This window comes from Eurypyga helias, unplaced genomic scaffold (genome assembly GCF_000690775.1).
Source record: "Eurypyga helias isolate BGI_N326 unplaced genomic scaffold, ASM69077v1 scaffold32945, whole genome shotgun sequence".
Taxonomy (NCBI): Eukaryota; Metazoa; Chordata; class Aves; order Eurypygiformes; family Eurypygidae; genus Eurypyga; species Eurypyga helias.
Genome location: NW_010252594.1, coordinates 1 through 17,471, shown reverse-complemented (window position 1 = coordinate 17,471; position 17,471 = coordinate 1). Strand labels below are relative to the sequence as shown.

The 17,471-nt window shown below is 37.2% G+C and overlaps 1 protein-coding gene across 1 annotated transcript; it reads right to left on the bottom strand.

Annotated features, from left to right (window-relative positions):
• Positions 1–1,501: 1,501 nt before the first annotated feature.
• On the bottom strand, positions 1,502–14,648 carry RBM46 (RNA binding motif protein 46). The gene is made up of 4 exons (XM_010152440.1): positions 14,498–14,648; positions 9,011–9,478; positions 6,878–7,660; positions 1,502–1,548 (listed from the first exon to the last, which is right to left on the bottom strand). The coding sequence occupies exons 1-4, from the start codon at positions 14,646–14,648 to the stop codon at positions 1,502–1,504; spliced, it is 1,449 nt and encodes a 482-aa protein (XP_010150742.1).
• Positions 14,649–17,471: the final 2,823 nt, after the last annotated feature.

Sequence of the window (17,471 nt, the reverse complement as noted above, 5' to 3'; positions counted from 1 at the left end):
GGCGGGGAGCAAAGAGGCTTCTCAATTCAGCAAGCATACTGCATTACTTATTACAAGATGGACTTAACTGTTAAGGAATTTGAGATAATTCACAGTCTTAATCCAAAGCTGCATTCTTCCCTTTCCTCTACACCCATAATACTAACTCAAATAATTTAAAAATTATTTAATCAGTTCAAGCAACATCAGAAAGCATGTAATTTAAAAAAAAAAAAATAAGAGAAATAAGAAATTATTAATGTAAGGGGGTTTTTTTTTATTAATGTCAGGGAGTTTTCTTTCCTAAACACCTTATACTTAAAAAAAAAAAAAAAAAATCATTCTTCGGTACTGAACATAAATATATAGGCTGAGAACAAACTTTTTTTTTAAACCAAACTTTACTATAATGACCTTCTGTTTCACCTCCACTGAACACAAAACATTAATGAAGGCAACTGTAATGCAGGTATTAGATCACTGTTCTGAGCTGTATTAATTTGTTACATATACTATATGTATCATAGCAGCAGAATTTCATAGTGTTTATTTAACATTTTAGATTGGAGTGCAGTAACTAATTTTCTCCATGCAGGCATGCACTGCATGGACAAAACCCAACTTCATTGTGGTCAGCAATGGGCTAGAAAAGGGCATGAAATTCAGTCCTGTTTTGAAGTGAGTGACTCTACTGAAGTCAGTCATTTCATGGATAAACACAGTCCAACAGTGCTGCATCTTTCTTGCTTAGTTTTCTCCAAGTTCTCCTACACAGGCACAGAATTACAAATTTATGTTCACTGTCTGCAAGCAGCAACAGAAAAAAATAACTGAATGTTCAGGACAAATCCTGGATGACTCAGATTAGAAGCTTCCAGCGGCAAAGTTAACACCAAGCATGGATTTAATGCTATTTTCAAACTGCCTTATAAGGTTTTAAAAACCAATCTCATGACACTCAGAGAAGATGGTAATCCCCATTTTAACAAATGAAAGAGGCCTCAGAAGTGACAAACATCCACACTTAAATTCATCCACAACCGTATGTTTGAAAAAAAGAGAACATTTACCCTTGTAGCATAAAATGCAGAAAGTTAATAATAACACTTTTTGCAAATCAGAGGAGACAATAGTTTTTTACATGAAACTGACTGCCCAAAGGAATAGTCCAAGTCACCAGTGTAGTAACAACTCCACTCCTGAACACAGATTTAAACCCAAGCTAGAAATGCAAATAATTCAGAAATAACTAAAAAAGTACTGAGTCATTTTAGGAGTAGAAACTTCCCTTGTGCTGCGCAGTGCATGTGAACATCAAACTGTGTGATCCATTAGGTCTACAGCAGTACAGCTATGGCCTCCTTTGAAAAAAGAGGCCTAACTGGACAAGAGTATTTCTACAAGCCTTCTCAGAGGGGTGTAAACAGGTTAAACAGTATACCTAGGACAGTGTCTTTGATGGGGTGGGCAAAAACCTGCACCAAACACAAATCCGAGAGCTTCACTCACCTCTGCTACACTACTATGCTGAATTCAGGGACCGCAAAGTTATATATGCTTGTTCAGGGGCTGTGATAAAAAAACATTATGTGTAAGTTAACTGATAAATATTTAAGACTTCAAAATTCATACTGTTAAGGAACATCTTATACTACATTCTGAGCCTTTCTAAAAATCACTCAGAGAAAACCCACCACCAATAGCCACTTATCATCTGTTTGCTAAACAAAACCAGCAATTTCCGTATCTGTTTCAGTACCATTTACTACATGCATTCTATGTGTTGGGAATGGAACTTAACTTTATTGGACTTCTGCCCTTTTTCCCTATCTACCTTAAGTCTGACTCAGTAGAGAGAGAATGCCCCATGACTCAGTCTTTGCTACCAAGGGTGTTAAGGACTAGAAAGAAGTTCTGCTATCTTCTGGTACTTGCTTAAACCAGCAGAATTCCACCAGCGGTGTGTGTTGGGAGGGGGGCAGGGATGGGAGCTGGATGCGTAATTATCATCCTCAGAAGAATGCTTTTCAGGGCTCAGATGTTTACCCTTACTAAAGAAAGGGAGATGGAAGTTCTCTTTCAATCCAGAGCACATCTATGCAACTTCAAGTTCTCTTCTGCCTACACTCTGAAGTCATCTGGTTGAGCCAGCTTGACTTAATAAGCTACAAAGATACATTACTGATGCAAAGGATCTGAATGATAACTAACGCCTCTTATTTTGAGACTGACTCTACACCAACACTGCTTCTGGACCACAGATGGAATACAGGCTCTGTGTTCATTAGCACAACTATACAGTCTCCAAATTAGAGCTGCCTCACATGTTGTCAGCCTCCAGGATAGGCAAGAGAAGGAAGTCTTACATGTTTTTCTAACTGGATACGACATTTAACAGCCAAGCACCATTTTGCAAACAACACTAAGGTGTTGTGTAACTTCTAAAGACACAGACTCATTCGTGTTGAAACGAGAGTCAAGTTAATGGAAAAGGTAATAATTTCTTCTATGGGTGATTCAGGTTTTTTCCTATTCCGTTCCATGCCCACACCCCTGCCTAACACCACCACCCACCCCAAACATTCAGCTTCTGTAACTCAACATGCTGCGCTGCTCCCCTTTTCACAAATGAGCATCCACACACGTAATTTCCATATATTTAAACAAATCTGAGGCTTTTCACTCTGTTGATTTGTTCATGATTTATCTAGTAACTTCAAGATATAACTTATTAGTTTTTCAGTGAAGTCATAGCTTTCTGTATTTTCTCCAAGCATCGTCTTCAAATACTCAGGTGACACCAAGTGGTTAATTGTTGTACTGCTGTCTGTTCAGGACTACCATATGCAGTAGCAACTGAGTATTCTGTTATGTGAAAGTAAATACAGAAATACATACCACAAAAAAACCAGTGCTTTCAGATTGTTAATCATAGCAATGCAACTTTAGAATTCTATCAAAGCATCCCTTTCTCATTTACTCACCTCAGTCTGCTTATATGCTTTAAAAAGAAACAAAAAAACCCCAAAATTCTACACATCAAAAATTAAGTGGGAAAAAAAAATTAAGTTCCTGTAAGAGAAGTTACTTACAAGAAGGAATTACTCCTTGTGTCATCTTTTTACACTCATGCTTACAGTATGCTGTTTCCAAGAAGAAACACACTCAAACTTTCCTCAAAAATCACTGCTACTTATTAAAAAAAAAAAAAAACCACACACAAAAAAAACACGTAACAATCATTCAACATGCCAAACCATAAAACAGACACTTCAGTGAGACGGAGAGATCCTCTGTCACATTTAGCAACTCTTCTTTAGCTTCAGATATTTATTAATATAGTGTATATATTAAGTTGGAACAAAACCAACTTCCATAGATTAGACCCAGAAAAGGAACCCTATTTCTACACTCCCTAGGGCTATGTTTCAGTACTACAATGCCAACATCAAAAAGAGTTGTTATCAACATGAAAAAGGTGTATCTTTCAAAAGTCAGCCATGTAGGTTTGCTTTGAAATAGGGCTCTGCATGCTCTGTGTGGGGCCAAATCTCACAAACAAGAATGCACAGGGGCCAAAGAAAAACGTTTTATAGTTCAAAGGTAACAAAACAGCATTACTAGCACTAGGCCATTAGGTGGACAGATTTTACAAAACAATCCTGGGATTTGGAAATCCTGCTAAGTAATCACATTAATTGTGATCATGTGGCACAGTGAAGTGCTAAAAGGCTTTAAAATACTGTTAATTTAAATGCGTCTTAAAACGTTTTCCCTATAGCACTTCTAACTATAATTGAAAAGATTAAAAATAATCTCAATGCATGCTTTCTGCATTTTTTTTCAACTTGTTTGCATTTTGGATTTGACCACAGCTGTGAATAATCCTTCTTAGTCTAATATTTTTAATCGTTCTGGCAATTCTTTCTCAAAGAGGTATAGAAGAGAAAACATATTTAGATGATGTTATCTGTGAGCCACAAAATGGGCAAGTATGCATAGTCAAGCACAGAACCTGAAGCTGTCTTCATTCCTCTTTGAAGAAGGAGAACCTCACACCACTATTTCGAGTTTAGCATCCTTTTCACCTTTTGTGTTCAGATTGCATGGGTTATAAAGGTAGGGCCCTAATTTTCCTAGCTAGAAAAAAATTGAAACAGATACTCAGCCAGTAAAATGTCACACATAGAGTATACAAAACCAGGCACAGACACTTAGCTATTTCATTATTAAAAATAATTAATTGTCATCACTTTGACCAGGTGATGATACTTTCAGATGGAGGTGACCTACTAAGGCAAAACAAACATATCACTGTTGAAGTGGAGACAATGTATAAGGCTTTTTTTGGAGGTTCTTCTCTAAGACCTTTTGCAAAAATCAAAACCAAGGAGAAGCAAGATTCTAAGCATAAAGAAAAAGCTTGTTTACATTTCAATCATTGCAAAGAAAGGCATCACAGTCAAGTCTGAAGTAAGTCTGCTACTAAACCCATCCAAAACAAAACTCACCACAGCCTAAGTATCAAGAGACTGCCAGAACAAGTGCTGCATAGCAGTATGAGGAGTAGAAGGATGGCAGCACTATTTTAACAGTTTGCTATCAGCAGTAGCTTTTCCAACCCACGAAAACTAGAACAAGTGACAAAAAAGGGGGGGGAAAAAAAAAAAAAAAGAAAAACAAACAGGGGGGGAAGGGGGGTTAAAAAAAAAGGGGGGGGGAGGGGACTGCCCTTTTTCAGGAAAAGAAGTGTCCGTCTTAAAGCATTTATCAGAAACTGAAGCAGTAATCACTAACACATGATTCCACTTTAACTTTCAGTTACTATTTCTGCTTCCATTTCCCTGAAAATTTAGTTTCACTGAGCCAAAATTATCAAGTGAAAGTATTTTAATAAACACTTCTTTATCTGTTCTCTTTTCTCCTCCTTACATTCCTAAAGAAGGATCAAGCTTCACATCTTGTGGATGCAGTCCTGGGCCCCATATGCATGCACAGCTCATCAGAAAATTACTAGTTACAGGATTGTACAATCTCCCTGGGCTTCTCATCCAGTGCAGCACTGTACAGGATCAGAAAGCCTGACATCTCAGATGCTGCCTGGCCCACACACAGTAGGCAGTATCCATACAGAATGTCATTCCTTTCAAACCTGGAAGTCCATAGCTTAAGAAGGAATGGTATTCTAAACCAAAATGTGCAAACACCCCCACAGCAGTCTAATAAACATAAATAATAGTAACTGAAGCACAACCTGCTTGAACTTCCTAGATATTATAAAAAACTTGGAAAGAACTTGCCTACCACCACTCCAAAAAAACTAAACACTCCCTACCAAGGAACTCTGGCATTGCTCCAATCCTGAATAATAATTTAAAAAAATACTAAATTAAAAAAAGAAAAAAACAAGAATAACCAAAAAACACCCATAACCCAAACCCCACCTTTCTACACTCAATTAGACAAGACTAGTTTGTATTATCTGAACAAGCCTATCATCTCCAATATAATTCTTCAGAGAAAGAAAAAAAAAAAAGAACAACCAAACACACCACACAACACACACTGCCTCTAGGATTCATTGAAACTTTTTTTTTGCGCAATTTCAGAAAAATACTTCCATTGTTTTATAAAAGGCTAGCAAGAATCCATTTCATGATACATTATCTACTGATCTAGTCATGCTGAAAGAAACCATGCAACAAATACATAAGAACATTACTCAGCAGATGAGAGAAATGATGCTGACGGTGCACAATAGTTGCATCATTAAAAAGATCAGTCCTATCTCTTCAACTATACCAAGATGTAGAGGCCAGAAAAAGAGCTAACTAAGCAGAAGAGAAACTGTTCAAAAGAACAAGTGGAATAAGTTATACAAAGCTTTGCCTGGAAGTATAAGAAATTTTCAAACCATTATGGTACAGCTCTGTAACAGCCTGCAGAGACCTACAGTACCAAAGAGCCAAAATTCTGATTTCTTTGAGGATGAAGTTTGATCAGATGATGACTGCAATTACTAATTAAACAACCTGGCACTAGAAATCAGTTGCTGTATTCTAAATGGTATGTGCTGAATGTTCTGAAAAAATGCTGGGCAGGAACTAGATGGCAAAAGTGTTATGTTTTGTATCATTTATGTCTTTCACTTTATAGAGCAACAGGGATGATGCTGTCAGCAGTGCAGTGATCTGTCTTCTTAGTTATGAAGAGATTTTAGCACAGCTTTTCATAACAGAAAGATTTCTCCTTTTTTAGTAGTTGCATTCAAATTTTAAGACACTAAATGTATATAAATTAAGATTCTAGACTTAGAAAGAAACAAATAACTGTATCCCTATTTTCTCTCATTTTCTGGCTTGAACAAAAAATGAACAAACCCTGAATGACAGCAGTCTTTATTCAAAATTAATACATGTAGAACCATGTAAAGATGCTCTGCTATAGCCTTAAAAATGTCTATGAAGATGAATCAAAAAAGCTTTCGAAACCTATTTATTTATCCAGAACATGGAACTACCACCCCTGTTTTCCCTATCGATAAACCAAGAACACCAACAGCCTTTCAAATAAATTTCCAGCGCCATAATCATCACACAGATGACCTTATAGTTAAGTCACATAACATGTTATCTAGTTCTTCCTTATAAATCATTACAGTAGATAAGGCTAAGCAAAAGTGACACTAGCATTGCACTGTATAGATGTTTGTAAGTGTTTCTTCAGTATTCTCACCTGATGGGCCAGACTCAGATGACTATACAACAAACAATTCTTCTGTAGACTAACTTATACTTTATATAGATATACACACAGAAGCCAAGATATATACATAAAGAACAACTTTAACTTTTCTAGCTTCAGTTCTTAAGAACTAGTGGAAAGCATTTATGCTTACCTAGATGTAGAAGTGTAAATTGTGCTGCCAACTCCTTTGCATCTTCTACTGTTGTGGAGAGTTTGTCTGGCATGAAGTAACTCTGGGAACTATCTGCCATACTAGTAATAATCACCTTGTACACCAAGAGTATTTTCCCATCCTGACTTGTGGTTGAATACAAGTAGTATTCTGGTGGTGCCCAGTTATTTTTATTGCAAAAATAATCCAGATGCATTGCTGCAGAACTGAAGTGACTGGACTTTAAGGAATACATGCTAATTGGTGTAAGCTTTGCTCCTGGAAAAACCAGGTATGTACATCTTTCATCCTCAGGGGGCTCTGGACTGGGCTGACGATTAAGACAAACTGAAAGACTTACTGGTTGCCCTAAGGATTTTTGATAACCTTCTTCTTTGTTAGGAAACCATAACAGACTTTCAGAACGAGGACTTATCTGGCCATTAAAATGTTGTTTCCATGTACTTTCTTTGTTAACTGGCTTTGCCAGTGTTACCTCAATACTAGCTCCATCAATGCACTTTCCATTCATTACAGACATAGCAGCAACTGCATCTTCTCGGTGGAAAAAATGAACAAATGCATAATCTCTCAGCTTCTTCACACGTTCAACTACTCCTGGCTTGAACTTGTTGAACTCAGCTTTAATGGTGTCCTCTGTAGTAGAAATCATTAAATTTCTCACATATAATACTTTAACTCTCTGCATTGTTTCTTCATCAGCTTCTTTCTCAGGTTCTGCCCAGTCTACCACAACAGTATGGCCCCAGAGCTGGAATGTTCCTACAGCAAAGCAGCATTGCAGCAATCAGAAATATGCAAAGAAAAACAAAATCGTTCTTATGAACTACCTCTACAAAAAGCAAAATACAATGCATGCCCCATTAAATGTTTTTTGTTGCCCGCATCTACTTAAGCAAAACATGTAAACTGTTGAAATTATTAAAGAAAATAAGACTCTGAAAACATTTGAAGTGTTCTATCTGTACTCTTTGGGTTCATTAAGCAACATAAGCTGTCAAAACACAGACCTCATCATTTTGTGAGATGTATATACACACATATATAAAGCAACTATAAGCAATGTATTAGTTTACTAGTTCATAAACAGAGCCTCTTCAATAATATTACCACTTTAAATAAGGTCAACACCTGGAAAAAGTAATTTAAGTGTATACGCACTAGCACAAGCTTTACTCTGTGTTGCAGCAGTCTATGAAACCATAAACTAAAAAAACCCACCAAACTCCACCTCATTACTCATTTCAAGCCAACATTTTGTATATCACACAACTAGTTCATTTTACATTCAATGATCTAGTCATATTTCTCCCAGTACTTGGCAAGGCCCATACATGTCTTAGGTACTCCTTCCTAACGCTGCCAGCAACCAACACGAGACTTGCCTATACCTTAACCTTAAACACTGGCAGTTTTGTCATTCATTTCAGCAAGGGCAATGCTGTATTATCTGTTTTAATGGCTTTGCTTCTTCAACTATACTGTTTAATTTCCTCCCTATTTAACTTCTTTCTCTTCTAGAATTTCCCTTTTTTACCGTACCTTTACCTATTCCCTCCTTTTTCAGTACATTTAAGTCCTTCTGCTTTCCTTCCCTCGAAACATAAATTAAGGCGCAAGAGAAAGTCATCTTCTACTTGTTAAACTCTTAAAATTATTTTCTAGTAAAAGATTAAATACCTACTTTGAAGCATTTTTAAAATACAAAACATCAGTAACATCACTCATGACACTGAAGGAAAATAAAGGACACATCCCAAGCATTGTATTTCTTAAGCTCAGCTTTAAAAGAATTCATGTGCAGAGACTAGGTGCATGCAAATGAAAACTGGATGAGTGCCCAAGCAAATACCTATCTTGGTGTAAATTACAGTAACTTGCGTTTGTAAGAGACGTCTTCTCTTTCACTCTCAGACCTGCTTAAATTTCAACAACCAAGAAAATCCTGATTCATAAACAACGACAAAAAAATCCTCTTTAGCTAAAAAGCACTACTGCAGGTTTTATAACTCAAAATACGTTGAAGACAGGAAAACAAAGATGATCCTCACTCCCTGCAAAACACATACAGGCACTCCCCCAAAAACTCAGATTAATTACAAGTAGACTTACCTGGGACCAGCCGCCTTCTAGCCATTGCAGCTGCTCTGTGAGATTCATATTCTACAAAAGCAAAGCCACGATTCTTAGTTTTGTCACTGGCATTCGGATAAACAATTACATCCATCACTCCTTCCGTAACTTTTTTCATTTCATTCAGTATTTCTTCTTTCTTCTTTTCTTTTGGAATTGCTCCAATAAATAGCCTGCAGTTGTCCAAGCTTGTGCAGACACCCATAAACTTTCCTGGACGAATTTCATAATTATTAAGGATCTTGATGGCTAGCTGGGCTTCCTCTTTCGTAGTGTACATCACAAAAGCATAGCCTCGATTCTCACCACTGAATTCTAACATCAGTCTGAACTCATAGATCTTCCCAGCTCTCTCGAAAACAGGAACTAATTCATCTTCATACATATCACGAGGAATCTTACCCACAAAAACTTCACATCCACGCGGTGGTGGTGGACCTTCCCAACCTTAAAACAAATTAATCAACAACAATCTTAATACAAATGCCAGATAGGCACACTTCCACCCATCATAATTTGGAGGTGTGAGTTATTTATTTTTAGTGTTAACTTAAAACTAGCATATTCTCCTCCATTATTTATTATTTTTCTTATGTCTATATTATAAAATGCTATAAGCCCCTGATTTGTGGAGGTTTTTTTTTTAAATTCCTTCTCCTGGATTTTTCACTGGAATCTGTTGGTAACCCACTGAACCTAGCATTATTTAAAACACTAACAGGTTTGCTGTAAGAGTCTACATTTCAATCATTTTTTGCCCCTTAAAATTATATATCAGTTATTAACACAACTGATAGGTGATAACTGAGAAACATTATTTTCTCTTCAAACATTATAAAGTTGCAAATGTTTCTCTGCACTACTTGCCCATATTTTAAGAAATTTTGGCTAGGGTCCTCAGTACAGTAATTTTTAAATCCTTGACATCATTCAAAACACTTTGGTTCTACCTTCTCTGCTCAACCACCAAAATGGGACTTCCCTAAGGAAGGTAGGATATGGAGCCACCCTTTCTTCAATAGCTAAAAAGATTGAACACTTTTCCTCTAACAACTGACCAGAGTTTTCACTGGTTGGAGCTTGGTGGTAGGAAAAAATGAAATTAAAAAAATCCACTGAACAAGCCTAGTTCACATCTAAAAGTTACAAGAAGATCCATGCTTCTGTCCTTAAGGCAAGGACATTCATACACTCTTTGATATCTCTGCCATGTACGCTGAAAGGTATGTTCAACGTGGAGTTACAGTCTGCAAATATGGCACTCCATTTTCCCAAAACATGCATGAAAAAAAAAGCTTAGTTGGGGGGTGTGTGTGTGTTTGGTTAGGTTTGGTTTTTTCCTTTTTGCAATTTTATTTTTAAATCAGGCAGACAAACAGTTAAATCATACCTAAGAGCTTTTTCTAAAGCTCTGACAAGAAAGGTTCTCATCAGGAAGAAAGCAAGGAGTAGAAAGGTGGTGAAAAACCACAAAATTTGGCCAGTAAGTACTACTATGAAATGCAGAGCATAAGGAGGCAAGGTGGAAAAAAAATACTGTTGACAAGTTAAAACAAGAAGATAATGATGTATTTTATTTTACTTGAAGTTGAGAAAAAAATTATATTTAGGTGATTTTGTAATTAACTTAATTTTTTTTCCTTCAGGTTAAGTATCAAAGAGCACATAATTTACTCGTGAACAAGAAATTTAACAGAATTGAGAAATTTTTGCCTTCTCACAGCGTAAATTTTCATCTATAAGCTGTACACCAAGAACTACAAGGCACACAGGGAAGCTACCAAGGCATCAGAACTGATATGCATTTGATGCCACACTGCCATGGCTTATCTAGGAAAACGTTTGGCTCCGTTCCACGCAGCATTCAACTTCTTTGTGATTTTCAGCTTTAAACACATTTATGACCATTTCAGCTAAGGTCTGACAGGACATGGCAAGTGGCACAGTCTGCAAGCCAGTAATGCTATCACTCACATTGTACCAGTCGGTTACCCACATAAAAAAAAATCAAAAACCAACAGTACACCATTTAGGAGCTTTTGAAGTCATGAAATTAAACAACAAAGTATGTTTATTAACTAGACAAACTTTTACCATCATCCTCAGTCTGCTAACTAATTAAACAGTAACTCTCAGCAAGTAAAAGCCACCTACCATTCAAAAAGCCACCTTTCTAATTTCAAAGCTGCACACTAGTTTAGCATTATAGCACACTACTCCCAGTGGCAGTAAGTTATGACTCCTGACAAACAAAATATGGTCTGTGCCGCATTTGCCAAGGAGTGACATATATGTAACAGAGCAAACACAGAAACAGTTAACCAAAAGCACCTCTCCTCAAGTCCTTAACAACTGACCAGAGTTTCCTTGACTGGCCACTTGATTCATCACTGAACAACAGATTATGGGATTACTTTCTTTGCAGCAGTTCAAGTAACCAAAATGCAATCAACATTGTAATTAGAATCCTCCCACTGTTACTGAGATCCATGCCATCTCAGATTCTCTTCCATGACTTACACACCTAATGACATCATTATGTCTGCATCAATACCTACACAGAGGATCCAAACAAAACAATAACAATTTGTGCCCCCTTTTTTTTTTTTCTTTTTTTAAAGACGCTCTACAGATACATTTTCCACAACTGGCATAAGCTGAACAAGAACTATGCGACTGCCAACTGAAGTTGAAAAAAAAAAAATCATTTTTTAGGGTACTTTTAAGCCAGACCTGATGTCTGTCAGTCAGATAAACAAGACAGTAACAGTAAGACTATCTCCTTTGGTAGCAACACAAGATTATAGAAACCACATCTTAAGCGAGCAAAATTCACAATAGGATTCTTCACTTACAGTTACTGTAATGTCTTACAAGCCACCTCAAACACTCAAGTCTCATCTGGCCTAGAAAACCATTTATAGTAACTTAGAGTAATTTCCAACTTAAACAAGTATGAAAATGCATGCAGATTTAGAGGAGAGGTATGTAATTAATGCCAATGAAAACATTTGTGGAAGATAAACCTTACCAAACATATCCAGTTTCAGAAAAGATTAATAAATTTAATTAATAAGTGTAACATTGCCAAAACAAATACACTTAATACTGCCTAATGTTCTAACTAAAAAAATCATAATTCTAATGTAAAAAATGTATTAAATAATTTAAGAACAGGCTGAGCCCTCAAGTCAGTGATGCCCTGCAGTTCTTTTTCCAGTGCCATTTACAAAATAACTTCATAGGGCTTTCTTCGGCTATTTTATATATGCTAGTAAAAGTAGGTACATAATTTTAGACAGAAAAACCTCCAAAGAGAAGTAATTTTGAAGCAGCTACATATAGCTACATATAGCAATGAGCAATACAAGTGAGAGTTATAAAGATATGGGATCACAAAGCCACAAGTGAGAATGAACTGAAACAGCAGCACAAAGAATTTTCCTCTTTCTGCTTGTGTAAACCCATAATCTGACCCACAAAGAGTTACTGTATCCGTGTGATAGAACCAGGACTAATCACAAAATTCATGTACATTGCTGATGTCAACAACACTGGAAAAATTACTCGAAACAAAATAAATGCTTCATGAAGATTTAAGGCATTTGATTCATCTCATCAGTGTAACAAATGTTAAGATAAAGGTAACTCACAGAGCGTTATTACAGAGAATTACAGGTACTAGCTACTTCATCAAGAAAATCTGAGAAAACTATTGGACTAGAAAAAAAAGCACAAATTCAGCATGAACGATGCTACCCACTCTAACAAGCTAAACGTAGGAATAGATAATCCACATTTTAAAGTTCTCAAATATCAAGCCCAGATACTTTTCTGAAAATGTGTCTTAGCCAAAAGAAGTGATCAGGCTCAATGCAATAATAACTGACCAGAAAGTAAATGTGCAAGATAAGCAGAATTCAAGCTAAATGATGTAGAAGCCACTTACTTTCTTAACATATGACTGAGAAGAACAAAATTATTTGGGAAATAAATTTTAACCATTGAATAGGGGAATAATGACAAAAAAAGAAGTTAGGGAAAAAAAAGAATTTGTATCTACTGAACTACTCCTCTTCCTCCAGTCCAGCGTGTTCACTCAATAACAAATTCAGTCATTTGGGGTTTATCCACTTATTTCACATACTTTTGGCCTTCGCAGCACAAGATATATGAATGTTGGAAAATAGTCAGTTTAAGTATAGATTAAAGTTGAGTAACCTTGCACCAACTTCAAACATAAACACATTTTATCAGTCCCTTTATCTTAAAAATAAAGTCATTTAAATTTTCTTTGGAAAGCAAATTTAAAGTGCTGAACAAAGGCTTTTTCTGGCACTACCTGTAAGTGTTACTACTTTTCCATAAACTATACCTGTAGCAGCAGTTTCAGCAAAAGTATTTTAGCAGGGGATAGGGCAATTTGAAGAGATTCATTATTGCTAAAAGTTACTTAATCACAGTATCAGACATGTTTCTGAAATAGTTTTATCTTGTGCATTAAATGCTAAGTCTTCCAGTACAGTAATATCCTGAAATGTGTTTACTAAATCAAATAGCCATTGTTTCCAAATTGCAATGTACATATTACAAATACTGCAGGACTTAATTCTACTTTTTTGGTCAATGATTGTAGTGGAAATATAATTGGGAATATAGAAAAACATTTTGGTGACAGAATTTGTTTTCACTGCAGCAATAACTTTCTAGTTCAGGTGCCTAAGTCTCCTGCTTGCACCGTGACAATAAACCCCGAACAATTAACCAAGATGATGACTCTAGTTTTTAGAGCATCAAAACAATCTCTGTTATTCTCTGATTTTTATCAACTGTTATTTTCTGTTCACACATGGATACACATTCAACAATTTCTGTTTTCCAGTGTATTAAGGGAAAGAACAGTAACACATGAATAATAAACTCTTACGGTTGTACTTCACTATTAAAAACACAAACAATGAATGATAAAAGCTCCAGAAGCTCATCACATCAATTTTTCTTCTCAGAGTAAAGGGGTAGGGGGGAGGAGTCTAGGTTATGTTAGCTACGGAAAACAGATTAGTCAGCTCTGAAAACAAAATGAGGCAGTACCAGCGAAGCTAAAGTAGCCTATGTCTGCTATCACCAACCTGGTTTTCCCTCCTGTGCCACTAAGCATTTTCAAGCCTGTTCTCAGTCATATGGAACGCACTCAGTATTTTCAGCTCCACATTTGCTTTGCTACTCGTCAACTTTAGCTGCTTTTTGAGCTGTGACATCCACCAAAAGCAAATGTTCAACATAGTACAAGAGATCTCAAAATGCTGGAAAATGAGAAGCATATCAGGATCCTCCTTTTTTTTTTATCTACTGCTGGTCACTGCCAAGATACAGGACAAGAGGATACACAAATTTTCAATCTGATTGAGTGTAGCACTCCTTACAGAAAATAAACTCCAACGCTGTAATCTCAAAAGAAATGCTTACCTGGTGGAGGACCACCGAATCTTCTTTGCCCATTTTCTTGAATCATGTTGTATCCAGTCTTCTCCATCAGGGCCAGTAAAGCAGCCTCATTTGGAGTGCCACTTCGGATTTTGCCACATCTGTTTGCTGCAGCTTTATTTTCCTTATGCATATCTGCAATAGCTTTGACAGAACACTGCAGGCATTTCAATTCGGATAATTCAAAATTGGTTTATGTATACAGAAGCTACCACAGCAGAGAAAAACAACTTATGCTATACTTGCCTATTTACTGTCACTTTGTCTAGTGTAAGACTTCAATCCTACATCCAACTACTATCATCTATGTATTTGCTTTCAAAACATTGTTCTGGAGCTGTGATAATCTAGAACTTTAACCAGCAACTATATATTCTATATTCAAACTTTCCTAAGTGGCATCACAACTGTTTTATAAGATGCTGCCCTCTAAGTAGAATAATGAATTCTTTCATAAATCATGTTATGACATTTGTAAAGAGACCTGTATGTTACTCAATCTGACAATTTTCACTTTCTTACTCCTACATTTTATAGAAATACCAATAATTTTTTTAAAAATATTCTTATACTAAAATACTTAAGAAATACATTGTCCATGTCTAATTCATATAAAGAATTCATGTACAAAACTAATTTAATTAAAACCAATATATAATAAAACCAGGCAGAACTGTCTGACAAAACTCAGAGGTTGAAATAACCCCACCTCTGGGGTCCTTATTCTCATGATGCTAACCACTTTCACAACTTCCAAACCAGTAAAGTTTATCAATATAGCTGTTTCTGCTCTATCCACTATTTCCCTGGCTTGCTAAGATCCCTTACAAAAGCTTCAGGTTTCTGACATCCAGGTGATGGAAAACAATCACAAGGAACCTATTTAATGATTACCAAACTTTACTAGTCAAGCCCCCCCCCCCCCCCAAAAAAAATTTTTAAATCTTTTTTTTTTTTTTTCCCCACTGCCTCTTTTTCCTTCCCCAATTTACGTCTTCTTTTCCCAAGATTTTCTATCTTAAAGTCTACAATAGTTAGACAAACAATCTTCTCCAACACTCCAACCCTTTGCCCAAATCCTATGTCCAAGTGCTATGCTACTCATTCTCCAAAAGAAATGCTGCCCAAAAAGAATCACCTCCAGAACAGTAAGCCACCACTCCTGTTCGTTCTTTAGTGTCCCTTGTATTTTCAGCCTGCTTTGTCTTGAGGGTCAGGTCAGGTTCCAATAAATAATGTCCCAAGACACCAGCATTTTTTTCCCCCCCCCAAAAAAAAACAGTAAAACCAGATTAATTTTCACACAAATGTTTCTTGTCAACTCACTATTATTTGCTGAACAATAAGGCTTCCTAGACAGTTACAGCTGCATCCTTTGTCTACAGTCTGAGGCTGAAGCCACCTTCTTGTCTTCTGCTTCTCACTTCTGGTGCTTTTGTACTAACTAAACTATTACTTTTAGCTTGGTGATCCAAATGAGCACTGTCATCTACACAGATTATTTATTTTACCTGACAGCTGACTATGTAAATTCCTATCACTAGCAAAAACAAGAATTAGTAAAAAAAAAAAAAAAAAAAAGCCATACATAGTAGTTAATTTACCAAATGTTATCCCACCCATCTTTATATATAAAGGTTTTCAGATGATTGCTAGTCACACCAAGCAAGCTTTTGCCTCCATACTCAAAATACTAACCATCGCTGTTGTTGCTAGTCCTTTCATTCTTAACTTAGTCAAACCACTGAGAACTACCCCAGTATCTCAAAATTATTTTGCATAAATTGAAGTATTTCAAAAGATTATACATTACATTTATGGAGTGATTAAGCCCCTTCCACTGACAAATTTATGCCTGTTAAGCAATGATATTACTGTCTAGAGATGACTGTCCCCCCCTCCTTTCAAGAGCTTAGTCATTTCAAATGTGCTTTGGATCAAAATAATAATAATGAAACTATTCTTCAGTGTATCCCTTTCAAAACAGCCTTCATAGGCCATTATATGAATTCAGACTCTACACATTCCTTGATTGGAACGGTGATGGATTAAACATAACTGCAATTTTTTCCATCCTAGAAAAAGAAGACTTTTGGTGGATATTTTGTGTTTTCTATCAAGCTGGTATTCACTTTGAGGCAGAAATCCATGCAAGCAACCAGTCTGGAGAAGTTTATGTGACACCAATCACTGGTCACTAAAAAAGTCAAACCTCAAACAACTCCTGGCTTCATCAGGAGATTCCACAACAGAAGGAGCGCAGAGCACAACCAAATCCCCGACAAGCAACAGCAGTAACAGCATAGCTCCCATGTACTACAAACGGTGTTCCATCTCCTTTCAGCAAGGGAACTACGTTCACTGTTGTTTCACTGCCCACAAGCTACAAAGGGATGCTGTAAGCAGTTAGTTACAGGCCTAACCCCCCCGCGGTTAGTTACAGGCCTAACCCCCCCGCGGTTAGTTACAGGCCTAACCCCCCCGCGGTTAGTTACAGGCCTAACCCCCCCGCGGTTAGTTACAGGCCTAACCCCCCCCCGCAGTTAGTTACAGGCCTAGCCCCCCCCTAACTAACTTAGTTACAGGCCTAACCCGGTATGGAAACGACAACAACTAAGGTGGGCAATGGAGAGATCAAATAAGTTTCCCTTTGCCTCAGTGCATTCAAACACCCATCCAAGAAGAACGCTTTCTGGTAAGAGCTGCCAGGTAACACCAGGCTAAGGCCCTCGGGGCTGGTGAGGGTGCCCACAGCGCCCCCGGAGCGGTGAGGAGGCACTGCGGCGTTAGGACAAGAGACCGGGGGCGGAAGCAAGCGGACCACGGCCAGGCCCCAGGGCGCAAACGCTACCTGAGGAGGCAAGGCGGCATACAGCACAGGGAGCGAGAAACATAGCAACCCCAGGTATACCCTGCGCTACTCGCGCGGCCTTGTACACTGAGGGCAGCCATCGCG